The following is a 17,265-nucleotide window of genomic DNA, read 5'->3' as shown; positions in this document are numbered from 1 at the left end:
GTAAACTTTCACTTAAAGCACAATAAAAAAATTTTTTTTAAAAAAGACACTGAAACAACTGGGTGTCTCCATGGAAAAAGTAAAATTGAACATCTTTGCTGTTACTACACCAAAAAAATAAAAAACCAAGTCTAGATGGATTACAGGCATAAATGTAAGGAGTAAAACCATGAAAATTTTATTAGAAAGTATAGGAGAATACCTCAATACCTTCAGGATAAGAAAAAGACTTCTTAAGCAATAAGACCACAAACCCAAGAGGAAAAGATTGATAAATTTTAAACAAGAATTTCTCTTCACTGAAAAAAATACTATTTAAAGAAACTGAAAAGATAAGCCACAACTAGGAGAAAATATTTGCAACATATGTAATACCTGAGGACTAGTATAGAGAATAGAAGCCCCAGTGGTACAATGATTAAGTGCTCGGCTGCTAACCAAAAAGTCAGTGGTTCAAACTCACAAGGTGCTCCATGGGAGAAAAGGCTTGATAATCTGGTCCTGTAAAGATTCACAGCCTAGAAAATCCTACGGGATAGTTCTACTCTGTCCTATAGAGTCATTATGAGTCAGAACCAACTCAACAGCACATAACAACAGTATACAGAATACATAAAATGTACTTCCAAAAATAAAGAAGAAAAAGGCAACCCAAAAGAAAAGCAGACGAAAAGATCTGAAAAGCCATTTTGCCAAAAAGGAAAACCCAATAAACGTATGAAAAGATGCTCTACTTTATTAGTACTCATGGAAATGCAAATCAAAATTATAATGAGATGCCATCTCAACCACCAGATTGGCAGATATTTAGAAGTCTGACCATATTGAGTACTGGCAAGAATGGAGAACAACAAATACACACATCCATTCCTGGCGAAAGTGAACACTGGTACATCCACTTGGGAAAAGAGTTTGGCATCACCTACTACTATTTGAAAATGCACACACCTGTTACCCATATGTGACTGATTTTTTTTTATATCCTAGAAAATAACTCTTGCACATGTGCACCAGAAAACATGTTCAAAATATTCATAGCATCACTGTTCATGAAAGCAAAACAATGGGTAAAAAAAACTCAATACCCTATCAATAACAAAATGGATAAATTATGGCAAATTATTCAATGAACTACTCTGAAGCGCCAGAGCTATTTTACATGCATCAACATGGACAAACATAAAGCAAAATGCTGAGAAAAAGAAACAAACCTGAGAACACGAACAGTGTAAGTCCAATAAATAAAGTCTAAAAAAAGGCAAAGCTAAACAACTGTTTAAAGATACACTTAAGACATAAGAAATTTATTAAGGAAAGTAAGGGAATGATTAACAAAAATCAGGCTAGGAATTACTTCTTGAAAGTATAATTAGAATATAATTAAAAGAGAGATACTGGGGGTTGCTATGGAAACTCTGGTGGCGTAGTGGTTAAGAGCTACAGCTGCTAACCAAAAGATCAGCAGTTCGAATCCACCAGGTGCTCCTTGGAATTTGTATGGGGCAGTTCTACTCTGTCCTATAGGGTCACTATGAGTCAGAATCAACTCAACGGCAATGGGTTTGGGTTTGGGTTTTTGGGTTTGGGTTTGGGTTTGGCAGTTTCTGTGGTCTTAACAATGTTATATTATGCTGGGTAGTGGATATATGGAAGTTAATTATTTTTATTTAAACTGTCCGTGGTTTATAAACTCTTATGTATACATGATACCCAGAACATGATACATTTCACAATAAAACCAGTGGGGGGAAGGGAAAGAATGAGTGTTAAGGTGAAGTTAGGAAGTGGAAATTTTTAAGAAGTCTGGCAAGACAGGCAAGAAGAAAACTAGGATTAGGATATTAGCTAAATGAGGCACATGGGGTAGATTAGACTTGAGTATCTTTAAATATCAATGAAAAGACTCCAACAGAGTTAGAAAGATTGAAAATACAGGAGAATGAGGAAATCAGCTATAGAATGAGGTTTCTAAAAAGGTGGATGGAAACAAGATTCAGAGCACAGGTGGAAAAAGGATACTTTTTCTACTTCAACTTGAGGGAACGAAGAAAAAAGCAAGGACATAAATATTTACGTCCCCCGACAAACTGTAATTTCCTTGAAGGTCAAGCATTATAGCTGCTAGCGAACAGTGGTCACTGGGCAGGGAAGAGAAAAGAGGTCTGAACGTCATTAGGCAGTTTTACAAAGTCCAACACATAGTTAATACTTAAATATTCAAATCACCTGTTTGCTAACTTCACATCTACCAAAAAAAGCCTAAAAGGAAAGTTTAAATCTTTCTCAAACAGTTTAACAATAAAAGTCGGCTGTACTTTTAAAAGTTAATTTCCTGATATTAATTCTTACTTCATTTATAAAAACAAGAGAAAAAAAAGTCAACAGCTTCTACTTACTTAATTGAGTTCCTAAAGTGGTCTTCAGCTGGGTTTTTTACAGTACAACTATTCAGGAGCCATAAATCTGCATCTGATGCCTTTTCTATTAAAAAAAAAAAGAATGCAAAAAGAAAAGTATCACATTTAATCATTCAAAATGTCCATGTAATTACTCAGATGACACTGGGACTTTAATAACTGCTGGGACAGGGAGGGAAACCCTGGTTGCGTAGTGGTTAAGTGTTACAGCTGCTCATCAAGAGGTTGGCAGTTCTATGGGGCAGTTCTACTCTGTCCTACAGGCTCACTATGAGTCAGAATTGACTCGATGGCAGGTTTGGTTCTAGTTTTGGGGGCAGGGAGGAAAGGGAGGTAGTGAATAGAATCAAACACGCAATTACAAAGTAACTGCAAAAATATGAGGAATACACTTGAGAAATACATATAAACATGTACGACCTATTATCTTCTCATTTAAAATATAAAATGGTTATTTTCTTTACTTCCAATATTTGAGAATACTATTTAATAACTTCCAAAAATTGAAGTGAAACCAGCATAACCTTTAAATATGAAGCTAACTGCCCCTTTTTAGATTATGTGCTAATATTTTTCAGGAAACCCTGGTGGCGTACTGGTTAGGTGCTATGGCTGCTAACCAAAAGGTCAGCAGTTCGAATCCAACAGGCGCTCCTTGGAAGCCCTGTGGGGCTGTTCTACTCTGTCCTGTAGGGTCGCTATGAGTCAGAATTGACTCGACAGCAATGGTTTTTTTTTGTTTTTTTTTGTTTTTTTCAGGTATAGGTATTATAATACCTTCAATATGCTCCAGTTTGAGACATTATTAAAAACCTAACTTGTCTGTCTTGAAAAAGTTAATGACTTACCCTAAAGTGAGCTTTTTATTCCTCTCACCAATTTGATTAAACATTGTTACATACTCATTAGCAGTGGGACCAATAAGCCAAACCCATCGTAGTTACTGATTAATATGTAAATTACTAAATGTGCTTGATGCTATAACAACTTCAGTTGCCTAAAAAGACCTTTTACATTGAGTACCAAAATGAAAGAAAACCAAAACTGAAAACTGCAGCACCTTCAACAGTATTTTAATAAAAACACAAGCTAAGGTTCAAAGGACCTAAAGAACTTTGAAGACAAAGACCCCGGCATGTGCACTCTCTACATGGGGAGGGAGCATCAACTGAGAGAGTTCAGAGAAGAATGAGCATATCACGTCTCTGGTAACCTGGCAAAAACTTTTTTCCCCAACATTTACTATAATAAAAATATAAAATATAATAAAAATCATTTCATAAGAGGCAGGATCAAAACATCCTTGAAATAATAAAAGGCAAGGGAAGCTATTACTGTGTATCAGCTGAATATTCTGATCCCTCCTGACTGGTCTCGCTGCTTCCATTTCTCGTCCCCAACCCCCAGTTCACTTTCCCACCCAGGAACCACAGCAGCCTTTTATAAAACATAGATTTCATTATGTCACTTTCCTGATCAAACTCAGAAAAGATGAGTACTCACTCCATAGCTCTTAACCACCACGCCACCAGGGTTTCCTTACTCCTCTTAGATCCTTCCAAATTATTCCCCCAAATGCCCTTGAAAGGTATTTCTCTAATATCAATCCGATTATAACAGTCTGCTTTCAATCTCTCAGTGATTTACAGTTGATATTCAAGGTCTAAGGAGCCCTGGTGGTGCAGTGGTTAAAGCACTTGGCTGCTAACTGAAAGGTCAGCAGATTGAACCCTTCAGCTGCTCTGCAGAAGAAAGATGGGGCAGTCTGCTTCCATAAGGACTATAGCCTTGGAAATTCCATGGAGCACTCCCATTCTGTCCTATAGAGTCGCTATGTTTCAGAATCAACTCAACGGCAACAGGTCTTTATTCAAGGCCCATCCAGACCTAGCCGCCTACCTTCCCAACTTCAATATCCTTTATTCACTACATCACCTGACCTTCCAGCCTCATCAAACCACTTGAAATTCCTAAACCAAAACCAAAAAATTAAGTGTTACTGTTCAGCCGATTCTGACTCATGGCGTCTCCATGTGTTACAGAGTAGAACTGTGCTCCATAGGGTTTTCTTGGCTGTAGTCTTTATGGAAGCAGATCACCAAGCATTTCTTCCACAGCACCACTGGGTAAGTTCAAACTACCAAACTTTAGGTTAGTAGCCATGCATCACCCAGGGACCTTTGGAATTCCTAAAGCTTGTGCTATTCCATCTGCCTAGAATACTTTTATTTTCTTCAGAGAACAACTGGCATCCCGTCACCTCCTAGCCACCTGGCTAGCTAACTCCTATTCACCCTTCAGTTTCGCTTGATGCTTGGATAGATGCCTCTTCCCTGCGCTCCCACAGTAACTGTGCATAGACTCTTCTTGCACTTCACGATTCTGTATTAAAATAATTCATTTTTCCAGCCTGTGTTTATTACTAAGAGATACCGAAGCCAACATTTTTATCTGCTGCTCTCTGAATGTCCGGGGCCTGACACAGAGATGGGTACAGAGCCGACATTCAAAGAGCCATGAACACTAGACATTGTACAAGCAGGTACTCAGGAAGAGAGAGACAGCTAATAAACGGATAATGAGTGGGACCACATGTATATGACACTTCTATCTATCCCCAACGCTCTGACTGCAATACTGATATTCTCAAACAAGCTTTAAGAAAGTCAATGATTTATTTGACAAATATTTATGTTATTTGCAATATATCTCCAGCACTTACACTGCCTGGTACATAGCAGACACAAGGTAAATATTTACTGAAAGAATGTTAAACTGTGAAAGACTAAGCAATAGTATGAGCAAAGTATTATGCAGATAAGAAAAAACCATGGATGTTTGTTACCTAATGATAAAAAATAAATACAATTGTCATTTTTAAAAAAACAACGAACTAAAAACAGAACTGTCCATGCCTGGAGCTGGCTTTGTATTCTGGTTCACTCCTCTACTCAGTCACCTTCAAGTAATTAGACAACTGTTCAGGTGTTTCAGTAACGGACCTCTCACAGAGAACCCCAGCAATAACTAAGGCAAGTCACTCTGCTCTCTGGCATTTCCTCAATGTTGAAGTATACTGACTTTCAAAACAAAGTGAACGCTATACTTGGTGACTCAGTGACTGCAATCAATAGGAATCCTGTGAATATACCAAATGCCACAAAGTTGCATAACCTTTTGGTAAACCCTCTCCCAAAAAAGTAATGTCCCTTATCCAATGAATATAGGATTTTCCCACTCAATTATTTCTGAACACTGTCAGTTTAGCTAGTTAGTGTTAGTACATCTTATTTAATATTGTCAAAAGATAGTTGTACTTAAATACATAAATCAGTCAACAACCAAAACATAAGGAGAATTTACTCCGGGTCAAGCTTTGTTCTAGGTCCTGGGAACATGGCTATGTAAAAAGTCTCTTATCCTCAAAGAGTTTACAGTCTAGGGGAAGAAGACTGATTAAAAAACAGAAACAAGCATGAGAGTTTCAGTTATTGGTCAATGATTAAAGAGGGTAATGTAGAGAATAACTGGGAGGCTGCTCCAGCTAGGATGGTCAAAACAAGCCTCTCTAAGGGAAAACGCAAAACAAAATTTCAAATTCTCACGGAATCCAGACTTTATGGAGCCATGAATGCTGGGTGAATCCCTGAAACTATTTCCCCGAGATGATCTTTAAACTTTAAACCAAAAATATCCCCTGAAGTCTTCTGAAAACCAAACAATAGTTTAGCTTAACAGTAAAAAATGTCTGCCTTGAGCATTACGCTCTTTTAAGATGTATCTATACAGGATCAGAGCTCTGCTGGTGCAGTGGTTAAAGCACTCAGTTGTTAACCGAAAGGCCAGCAGTTCAAACACACCAGCTGCTCCAAAGGAGAAAGATGTAGCGGTCTGCTTCCATAAAGATTTACAGCCTTGGAAACCCTAAGGGAGTTCTACTCTGTCTTACAGAGTCACTGTGAGTCAGAATCATCTCAACGGCTTTGGGTTTGGTTTTGGTACATGGGATCAAATTGATAGCAGCAACTCAAAAGATTAGATAGGAACCTTAGTGGGTAATGAGTTTACGTTAATGGGAAAGGATCGATTCAGAAAAGGCGGTGAGAATGGTTGCACAACTTGAAGAATGTAATCAGTGTCACTGAAATGTACATGTAGAAAGTGGAATTGGTCTATGTTTTGCTGTGTATATTCTCAACAACAAAAAATAAAATCATAATAAGCCTCTCTGAGAAACTGAAACTTGAATGACGGGAAGGAATCTTCCATGCAAAGATGGGCAGGGAAGAAGAGCATTCCGAGAAAATACCATGAAAGGCCAGGAAACAGGACCACATTTGTCATGTTCTAGTAACAGAGAAAAGACCAGTGTGACTGGACATAGTGAAGAAGAGAGAGAGGAGGAACAGAAAAGGCCAGAGAAGTAGGCAGGAGCCAGGTTATGTTGGTCCAAGTAAGAAGTTTGAATTTTATTCTAAGTGTGATGGGGAGTCACCACTGGGTTTCAAACATGAGCTAATTTCTATGTCACAAAGCCCATTCTGGAAGCTCCATGAAGGAAAGTCCAAAGATGAGGCAAAGGTAAAAGGGGAGAAAAGGAAGTAATGGCAAGATGACCATCTGGAAGCTGATACACTGGTCTAAGGCTAAATGAACAACGATGGTAATCTGAATTACAGTAATACCAAGAGTGAGAAGTGAATGGGGAACAAATTTTGAAGGCAGGGCCAAGAGAACTCACTGATAGGTATGAGACACACATGAAGAAATCACACAGGATTCCTAAACACATGGAAAGGATTTTGGCCCGAACTTTACCTGTTTTGTGGTACTGTTTGAGATGGAAATTTGGGAGACAAAGATTTGGGGATTGGGAATCAGTAATTTTGTTTCGGCCATGTTATGTTTAAGATTCTAACTGGAAATTCTGATCAGGCATTTGAATATATGAAGCTGGAGCTGAAGAGAGTCTTCTAGGCTGCAGACAAAAATGCGTGAATCAACAGCCCACTGAAGATATCTGAAGTTATGGGAATTGATGAACTCACATAAGGAGAGAGTATAGACGAGAGAGAGAGACAGTAGAAGACAGAACACTGAGTTATTCCAAGGTCTGATAGAGAAGGTATGATGACAATGGGATACCGGAAAAAAGCAGCCAGTAGGTAAAAACTAGGGAGCATGGTGGCCCAGAAATTCAGAGAAGAAAGTATTTGAATAAAGAGGGAGTAATCAAAATGGCAAATGCTAAGAGTTCAAGAAAGTTATCTGTACAAATGTTAATGTTAACAAAAGAAGATGACTCTCCACAGTTTTTTTTTTCTTTTTTTCCTCCCCTTTCTCAGTTTAGAATATTTGCTTGCTCTGTGCCAACCCACAGTCACCCACCAAAGGTCCCTTTGTACTAAGTAACGAAAACAACAAACCCACTACAAAAAGAGGAGAAACCTCATACCACCAAGAAAGCAGTGCCGGGAGCAAAGCATGTCCTTTAGACCTGAGGTTCCTGCACTGAGATACTCCTGGATCAAGGAAAGAATTACGCATCACAAGGACCTTCCTCCAGAGCCAAGAGGGACAGAAAGCCTTCCCCTGGAACCGGTGTCCTGAATTCAGACTTCTAGCCTACTGGACTGTGAGAGAATAAACTTCTCTTTGTTAAAACCATCCACTTGTGGTATTTCTGTTATAGCAGCACTAGGCGACTAAAACATGCAGCATTTAAAACAAGCAAGAAATACCAGAAGACCTGCCTTTCCAGAATCTCATCACCCAAAATAAAATAAATTTACAAACATACTACCACTTGCAGATAATTTGGTTATTGGATTAAATATCTGCTAAGAGAAGGTTAACACCTTCTGATCTTGCCTTAATCAGGGCACTCATATCAGGTTCTCTAGTTTCTTGGAAGACGCAACACTAGAGAAGGGTCCTTACAGGAAAAGAGGACTAGGTAGATGGGCAAGAATGGATCAAGGAAGAGAAAGGCAGTAAGAAGGCACCATGCTTGGTGGGGCGTAGAGAATCTAAAAGAGAGTTCTGCCTACTTTGAGATTTGGCCTACAGCACTGATAACCCCTGGTATACAGCTGAAAACCACTTGCACGTAAGCCAAATTTTGCCAATGCCAGAGACAGGCTGGAAATTTCAGGCTAGCTAGAGAGAATATAGACCTCAAGATTTAGTTGCTTACAGCCTTTCACTACTACCAATAGTGCTGCCATGAACAGCGATGTGTGTCTATCATTTTGTATTTTTCCAAGATTACCTTTGGGATCAAGTCCAAATAAATGGGATTATTGGGGGTTACATTCAGATGTAATCCCACTCCATACTGTCAAATCCCCCTCCACAAGGGGTCTGCCATTTTGCATTTCCCTGTGCAGTGTACAAGAGTGCTTGTTTAACCACAGCCTCACCAATGCAGTGTGCTATCAAACCTTGGACTTTTGCCAAGCAGGTAAGAAAGAGAATCTCAGTGAAGTTTTTAACATGTATTTCTCTGATTACGGGTGAGTTGAGCATTTTTTCCTATGCTTAAGGGCCATTTGCATTTTTTTTTTCCTGCTTCACATCTGTTCATATCTTTTGCCCATTTTTTCATTGGGTTAATGGTGTTTTCCATCTCAAGATATAACTTATTTACTCACGCACACAGGATACTGATTCTTTGTCTATGAGAGAAGATATAATTTTTCCCCAGTTTGTAATTTCACATTTTTATTGTTTTTTCATGCTTTTTATTTCTATAAAATGAAATTTATCAATCTTTTCTCCTATTGCTTCTGGATTTTGAGTCATAATTCGAACATTTCCTCTAGTCCAAGATTATAAAGGAATTCACCTGTGTTTTCTTCTAGCTTTCAATAGTTTCATTTAGATCTCTAGTTTATTAGGAATTTATCTCGATATATATTGACATCACTTAATTTTTAAATTGCAAAATCAAATAAGATCCTACATTCTCCTATCAAATTGGGAACTACTAAAAAGTGCGATACTACCTAGCGCTAGCAAAGGAGTGAGGAAACCAGTAGCTTCTTATTCTGCTGAAGGCAAATCCAAATTGATGAATGCCTTGGAAGGCAATTTGAGAATGTTGTTGATGTTGCTGTGTGCCATCATGTTGATTCCAACTCATAGCGACCCTATAGGAAAGAGGAGAACTGCCCCATAGGGTTTCCAAGGCTATAATCTTCACGGAAACAGACTGTCAGGTCTTTTCTCCAGCAAAGCTGCTGGTGGATTCAAACCACCAACCTATTGGTTAGCAGTCAGCACATAATCATCGTGCCACCAAGGCTCCTTAATAGTGCAGTGGTTAAAGCACTCAGCTGCAAACCGAAAGATCAGTCGTTCAAACCCACCAGCCATTCCAGTTCAAACTCACCAGATGTTCCACAGGAGAAGAATGTGGCCATCTGCTTCCGTAAAGATTACAGCCTTGGAAACCCTATGGGGTAGTTCTATTCTGTCCTATTGGATCACCACAAGTCAGAATCTACTCATCAGCAATGGGTTTGTTTATTGGTTTATCAAAAATTTAAATGATACATTAGAATTTATCCTACACATACTTGCATACATGCGTGCACACACACACGCACACATATAAATTAAAAATTTTCATTGATGACTGACAAGGGAAAAAACACCCAGAAGGCCTGCATATTCACTATAAGAAGCTTGGTTAAATAAATTATGAAACTACAGAACACCATGCAGCTTTTTAAAAAAAATAATTAAATCTGTAAGTGCGAGTTTGTAATACTCTGTTATAATATCAGGTGCAGAACAACACATCTAATAACTGATTTCTGCTTTAAAAAGAAAAAAGAGATACATATATTCTGTTATATGAAAATAAATACATATTTCTAGAAAGATATATGAGAAGCTGCTGGGAGTGTTTGCTCCTTGGAAGTAAGAGGAAGGTTCAGTTGTACTCCAAGAAAGTATTCACATCATCTTTTAAATTCTTTCCCTTTTGTTTTTATAAACTAGCACGGACATTACTTACATAATTTTTTAAATGTTAATACTGAAGAGGGGACACTTAATATTTCATTTATATCCATCTCTATTGTTTGAATTTTTAAAGCATGTATTGCTTTTTTAAATTAAAAAAAAAAAAACCTAGTCTTAATTTTTTGCTTCCTTTTCCATAGAGCTTAGAATCAACAGCTTTCTTTCATTTCAAGGTGAGAACATTACAATTTTCCTGCTGTGATCCACCAAGAATACAGTGACTTGTATACATTTTCTAAAGGACTTCTCCCCACTGCTAAAAGCTTTTGTATTCACTGAAGCAAGAAAATGATGGTCATCCACAAACCACCCACCTCGAGTGGGAGGACAGAGAAACCGATATTTGTTCTAATCAAAATGCATTTACTTTTCCAAACAATTTCTTTATATACACAAGATAAGTTGTTTTCAAATCTAAAGTAATCAGAACCCAATCAGGAATAATAATAACGGCTAACATTATTGAGTATACATTAGCAGTTCTACTCTGTTCTATAGGGTCGCTATGAGTCGGAATCAACTCGACGGCACTGGGTTTGTGTTTTTTTTGTTAATGAATGTGTCACCTTCACTTTTTCATTCAGTCCTCCCAACAATCCTCTGGGGTGGGTTCATTTTTATTCCAATTGTACAGAAGAGGAATTGATCGTATAAAATAAACAGAAGAGGAATTGATGGTATAGGGAGGAAAAAATAACTTGCCTAAAACCACAGTTAGAAGCTGGACCAGGATGAAAAACCCAGACAAACTGACTCCTGTGCCCATGAAATTAAGAAAATTAAAATGCCTCATTAGTGGCTCTGGGCCTTGTGATGAAAAATAACACAGACAATATCTAAAAACTAAATCAAGAAATATTACATATGGCCTTGAGGTTGCTTCATGATATTTCTAAGAAAACTATTAATCAGGCTTCAAAAGCAGCTGTTTTGCTATTGCCAAACTTTCCAAGATCTTGAACAAGTCCAGCTCTTGGCCGATGGTCATCAGTGGGAGACATGGAAATAAAGGGAGAATTAGTCACGAAGACAGGGTTGCTACTCCAAAGTGCAGGCTGGCTCTCACAACCACCCATCTCTCCACTTCAGCCTGCAGGCTCCTGCATAATGGCGGCATTACAGAAGAGATGGGCAAGGCTCACATCAACACTGCTGAGGAGAAGAAAACATTTATTCTACACAATTGTTCCATCTGAAAGTCAACCAGAGGCGCAGCATAAAATGAGTCTGTTCACAGATTTAAGTAAGGAGGGTAAGAAGGCTGATACAAATAAAAATTCACTAAGAGCAAAACAAACAGGGAGGTGTTTGATTGTTTTAGACCTAGCAGCATTTTTTGAGAGTTTTTTGACCACAGAACTCTGGAAGATAAATCACGTCCAACAGTTTAAATGTCCATTATGCTTAATCCTACCCTGGGAGCGTCTTTACGTAATACAAATCACTGTACGCCTTCTAAAAACTTAGAAGAATAGAGTGTGCTTTAATAAGAGAATTTAAAAGCATCTTTAAAGTGGTACTTCTTGAAAAAAAACTGCTTGAAGCCAGTAAAAGACAAAATAAAAATTCTTGGCAATGGGTTAATTTTTTTTTTTTTTTCTACATTTCATTTATTGTTCTTCACACAAGCTGTGTAATGCACAGCATGGAGTAACCATGTCTTCAAAAGTCTGTTTTCTAAAAGTAATAAAATGATCCATGAGAAAGTATTCTTCCTAAATTTATCTCAGGTTGAAGGAGTAGGAAGAGGGAGAGGAAGGATGATGGGGAGAAAAGGAGGAGAAAAAGCAAAAGTAGAAATGAAAGACAGAACGGACAGACTAGTCTGAAAGAGCAAGAACTGGCCCTCAACTACATAATGTTGACAATTACTTGGTGTGCTTCTGAGTGAAGCAGAACATACAAGCTCCTAGGGGGAAGCATTTATTTTTGGAGATTACTCTCATAATGAGTTTGTTCTTTTAAAATAGCCCTGCTGAGCCCTTCACAGAAATAAGGTGAGGAAACCAAGGGTCAACTTGAACTCTGCGCTAGATGAAGAAAAAAGAACATTTTTTTTTCTTTTGAATGAGAAATAATCGCTGGCAACACTCTACAAATAACACCTAAAATTAATTACAAAGCTAAGTAAGCCTGGTCTTAATCAAAATCAGAGGGCAAGACAGACCTTTCACTTACAACGTAGAAAAGAACAATTGCTAATATTCCCGTCTTCATTCCAAATTCAATTGCTCTGTTGATCCAGACATATAATTACTTCAGAAGTTACTGCATCTAAAGACTCCCTAATAGGTTATCTATTCCTGTATGTTAAAGAAAAAAACCAAACCCATTGCCATTGAATCGACTCTAACTCATAGCAACCCTATAGGACAGAGTAGAACTGCCCCATAGGGTTTCCAAGGAGCGCCTGGTGAATTCAAACTGCTGACCTTTTGGTTAGCAGCCACAGCTCTTAACCACTACACCACCAGGGATTCCAAATCAGTTTCCTAAAACAAGAGCCGATGTACACACGGGATGGATTTCACAAGGCATTTCACAACCTGGCCATCATTCATCTAACCAAAGCCACTGCCCACCATGCCCATCACTCAATCTAGATTCTTGCCACGCCGTGCTTTTAGGTCCTCAAAAATCGAGAGGACTAAAATCCAACAGAAAAAAATGGGCAAAGATTATGAACTGAGAGTTCATCACAAAGGAAACACAAATGGCTCCTACACACACTAAAAGATGTTCAACCCTATTCTTAATAAGAAATGAAAATTGAAACTATACTAAGATATCATTTTTCACCTACCAGATTGTCAAAAGTCCAAAAGTTTGGCAACTCACTGTGTTGATACAGCTGGGAGGAAACAAGCATTTTATGCATTGCTGGTGGGAATATAAAGAGGAACACCATCTGTGGGTGCAATCTGTCAGTATCTACCAAAATGACAGGGGTCCCTGGGTGGTACAAATGGTGAACGTACCTGGCTGCCAACCAAAAGGTTGTAAGTTCAAGTTCACCCAGAGGCACCTTGGAAGAAAGGCCTGGTGATCTACTGAAAACCCTATGGAGTACAGTTCTACTCTGACATATCTGGGGTCGCCATAAGCCAGAGCTGAGTCAACAGTAACTGGTAACCAAACTGACAAATATTCTTGGACCTAGCAGTTCAGCTTCTTAGAATTTAGCCTACCACAAATATACCTGCACACGTGCACAATGATGTGTGCACAAGATTATTCATTGTAGCATTACTTGTAATAGTATATGTTGACTGGCTGAATACGTTTTAGTACATCCATAACTGAGACTCCTGTAATGCTGCTCACAAAACAAAAAAAGAGTGAATAATATCTAAGTCCTAATACAGACATATCTCTAGGACATCTCCAGAGAAAAGAAGCAAGGCTCTAAATAACATGTACAATATGCTACCAATGGTGTAAAAAGAAGAAAATAGAATATAGAATCACATTTGCTTTCATCTGCATAAAAATGTTTGGTTGTATGTCAGGAACTAATAGCAATAGTTATTTGCTGGGAGTGGGGAGGTGGGAATGTGAATAGGGTTGATAAAGGACAAGATAGGAGGAAGACTTTTCCTTAGATAACTTTTTATTTTTTAAGATATTCAGAAATTTTAAAAATTAAATACATTTCTTAATGAAAGCAACTTTTAAAACTGTAGCTTGTCTTAATATATCCTCCTACTATATACCTATTTCTTTACTCCCTCTCGAAGTCAGACATCACAAAAAAAAGCTGCTTCTATGGAGCCCTGGTGGCACAGTGGTTAAAAGCTCAGGCTGCTAACCAAAAGGCTGGCAGCTTGAATTCACCAGCTGCTCCCTGGAAACACTGTGGGGCAATTCTTCCCTGTCCTATAGGGTCGCTATTTGTCAGAATGGACTTGACGGCAACAGGTTTGATTTTTTTTTTTTTTTTTTTTGACATGTATTACCTACACTCTTTCACCTTCCATTCACTCTCCCACCCGCTTCATTTTGGCAAAGACCCCCAGCCCTCACCACTTCCCTAAAACTGCTCTTGAGAAGGTAACCAGTATCAAACACCATGGACAGGAGCACAGTATTGTTAAACACTCCTTTCTTCAGGATGTCTCAGCATCAGTCCCCTGTTTCTCCTCTGACTTCCCTGGCCTCTCTCCTTTACTCTCTTCCTCCCAAGAACTGGAGTTCCTTAGAGCCTAGATTTTGGTTCTCCTTCCCTCTTCTCTTCACTAGATGATCCCATCTATTCCTCCCATAGTTTTAAAGACTACCCTTAAGCTGAGATGACACCCAAATTTATTCTTCCAGTTCAAACATGAGTCTGATCAGGCTCAGTTTCCAACTCCCCTCATCACAGAAATATTGAACTTAACACAAATCATATCCAAAACTGAACTCTCAAGTTTTCACCCTTGTACTCATCAGGTTCTAGTCAGGAAAACAAACTATTCTAGGTCTTAAAATAGAGAAATATGGTTACACAGGTGATAAAAGAGCCAAGATACCAGATGGGATAACAGGGCAACCCCAAGATGAGTAACAGCAAGAAACCACTATCAGCTTTTGGGCTAGAGGGACCCCCTGGAGGAAGTAGTATTATGATGGCCTAGAAGCTGGAATCATTTGGCTAAAGCTAGGATAATTGTGGGAATTGGCCATCAGGAACTGGGGCTACAAAGGGAGGAGGTGTCTGATAGTAGCTGGACCCACAGAAGTGAAATTGCCACTTCCTGGGACACCACTCAGAGCAAAATGAGGGGGGTGGTGGAAATATCCTATCTTCTCCCCACTCCTGCCTTCCAGTCCCTATCAATGTCTCTTATTGCTCAAACCTACCCACAAGAGCCAAAGGGCAAGGAAGGTGGCAAAATGCAGTTCCCTGCAATACCAAGCGGGGGGAGAAGGTCAAGGAATTGGATCTGAGAGTCAACAATCAAATGATCAGTAAATACTAACCTTCACCTCTACCATCTCTGTCTTCCCATCTCTGTCGGCAAATTTATCCAAGTGCTGATGCCAGAAACTTTAATCATTCCTTTCCCCTCATCACTCTCTGCAGCAAATTCAGTAACTCCCAGTGGATTTTAGCTCCAAAATAAGGGGAAATATGTCTGCTATTTATCTTCACTACCACCACCCCTGGAGCCCTGGTAACACAGTGGTTAAGAGCTTGGCTGCTAACCAAAAGGTCGGCAGTTCAGATCCACCACCCGCTCCTTGGAAACCCTATGGGACAGTTCTACTCTGCTCTATAGGGACACTATGAATCAGAAATGACTTGACAGCAATGGGGTTTTTTAATGGGTTACCACCACCCTTGTAGAAGCCATCATTCATACAAGGGGATTAGATTCTTGCAATAATCCCATCTCTCTGGTTGTCATAAGGTGATTAGATTCTTGCAATAATCCCATCTCTCTGGTTGTCATAAGGTAACTTAGAAAACTACCAACCAACCAAAGGAAAATGACAGTTGTTTTGTTTTAACAGTCATGGATAATCTATACATATGGATAACTGAAAAGTGGGTTAATATGATACATACTGATTGGCAAGTAGTTAAATCTATACTATTTTGATAAGGGAGAAAATCAGTAATTATTAAGAATTTACCATCCACACACACACAAAAAAAAATTGTTAAAAAAGATAATTTAACCTGAAATTCACGTTTTCCACAGAAACTTTCCTTCCTCATTCAAATATTTTCAAAGTGATATACTGAAAAAGTTGTATTCATCCAAGGAGCAAATCTTAACAACCAAGAGAAACTACTCCCTAGCAAATTTCCAGAACATCTGGTTTCCATTCAGGTTATGTACCACCCTCAGTTGTTTATAAAAACCAGTAACTCGAGTCATCTGTTCAGCTTATACGTTTCCAGGATCAGCACCAATTCTAGAGTACAGAATATATCCTTGAAGGGAAGTTATGATTATCTGCAGAATATTAATTATCTGTAATGCAAGGGCCATCTCTGGATTTTGATATAGTAAACTTACTGGGTCAAAACAATTTCCAATATGGTAATCAAAAAGAAAACACCCACAGGGAACTGCCAAAACTAAAGATCCAGATCAAAAATAAAGCAATGGACTAAGCTTACATTCACTGGACTTCAAGTATAAAACAAAATCAAACATCTAATGAATGAAATAAAGAAACTGAATGCAAAGAGTGAAGTAGTTTAAGGTCAGAAGCCATTCTGATTTGTTGGTGCCTGTGCCATACCAATGTTAGATATTTTGAATACCACCCCTGGTGAGAAACAAAATGAGCCAGCCATATACCTAGTAGACATTCAATAAATATTGTTGAATTGATCCACAGAGAGTCACAGATAATATGAACTATTATCTGTGAATCTCTATGATACAAAACAACTGTATCAAGCTTTCTGAAATTCCAAATATGTTTTACTAATTTGAATAAAGACTAAGTAGCCATAAAGAGAAGGAGCAACACTGCAGTAACAGACTATTTGGGAAAGGAGAAATATCAGAGCACCTTTCTCATCTGTTACAGTAGCTGGGCACCACAACTGTCTCGGTGGGTATTTAAACATATGACACCATGGTACTAAAGTAGGGAGAATAATCTTGATAAAATGACCAAGATCGTTTAACTGAAATTTTACCAGTGGAATTTATTAATGGTGCCATTTTTTAAACTAATGTTAATAACCCTAATTCCAAATATACCTTTCCAATTTAATATTTTTTTTTTTAGGTGACTCAAAACCTATATTGATTAGCTCTAATTCCCCAATTACAAGGTCAAAAACAATGTATTCTTGTTTCAATTTTGCTTC

At 38.3% G+C, this 17,265-nt stretch overlaps 1 protein-coding gene across 2 annotated transcripts in view; it reads right to left on the bottom strand.

Moving 5' to 3' along the window:
- CDKAL1 (CDK5 regulatory subunit associated protein 1 like 1) overlaps positions 1-17,265 on the bottom strand; it is a 794,624-nt gene that overhangs the window by 667,316 nt on the left and 110,043 nt on the right. For both annotated transcript variants that reach the window (XM_049876026.1, XM_049876110.1), the window contains one exon: positions 2,397-2,481. In XM_049876026.1, coding sequence (XP_049731983.1) covers positions 2,397-2,481 — 85 coding nt within the window. The remainder of the gene's footprint in view (positions 1-2,396; positions 2,482-17,265) is intronic.

Source organism: Elephas maximus, chromosome 1 (genome assembly GCF_024166365.1).
Source record: "Elephas maximus indicus isolate mEleMax1 chromosome 1, mEleMax1 primary haplotype, whole genome shotgun sequence".
Classification (NCBI taxonomy): Eukaryota; Metazoa; Chordata; class Mammalia; order Proboscidea; family Elephantidae; genus Elephas; species Elephas maximus.
Note: the sequence above shows the minus strand (reverse complement) of the source record. Positions and strands in the feature narration are given on the sequence as shown.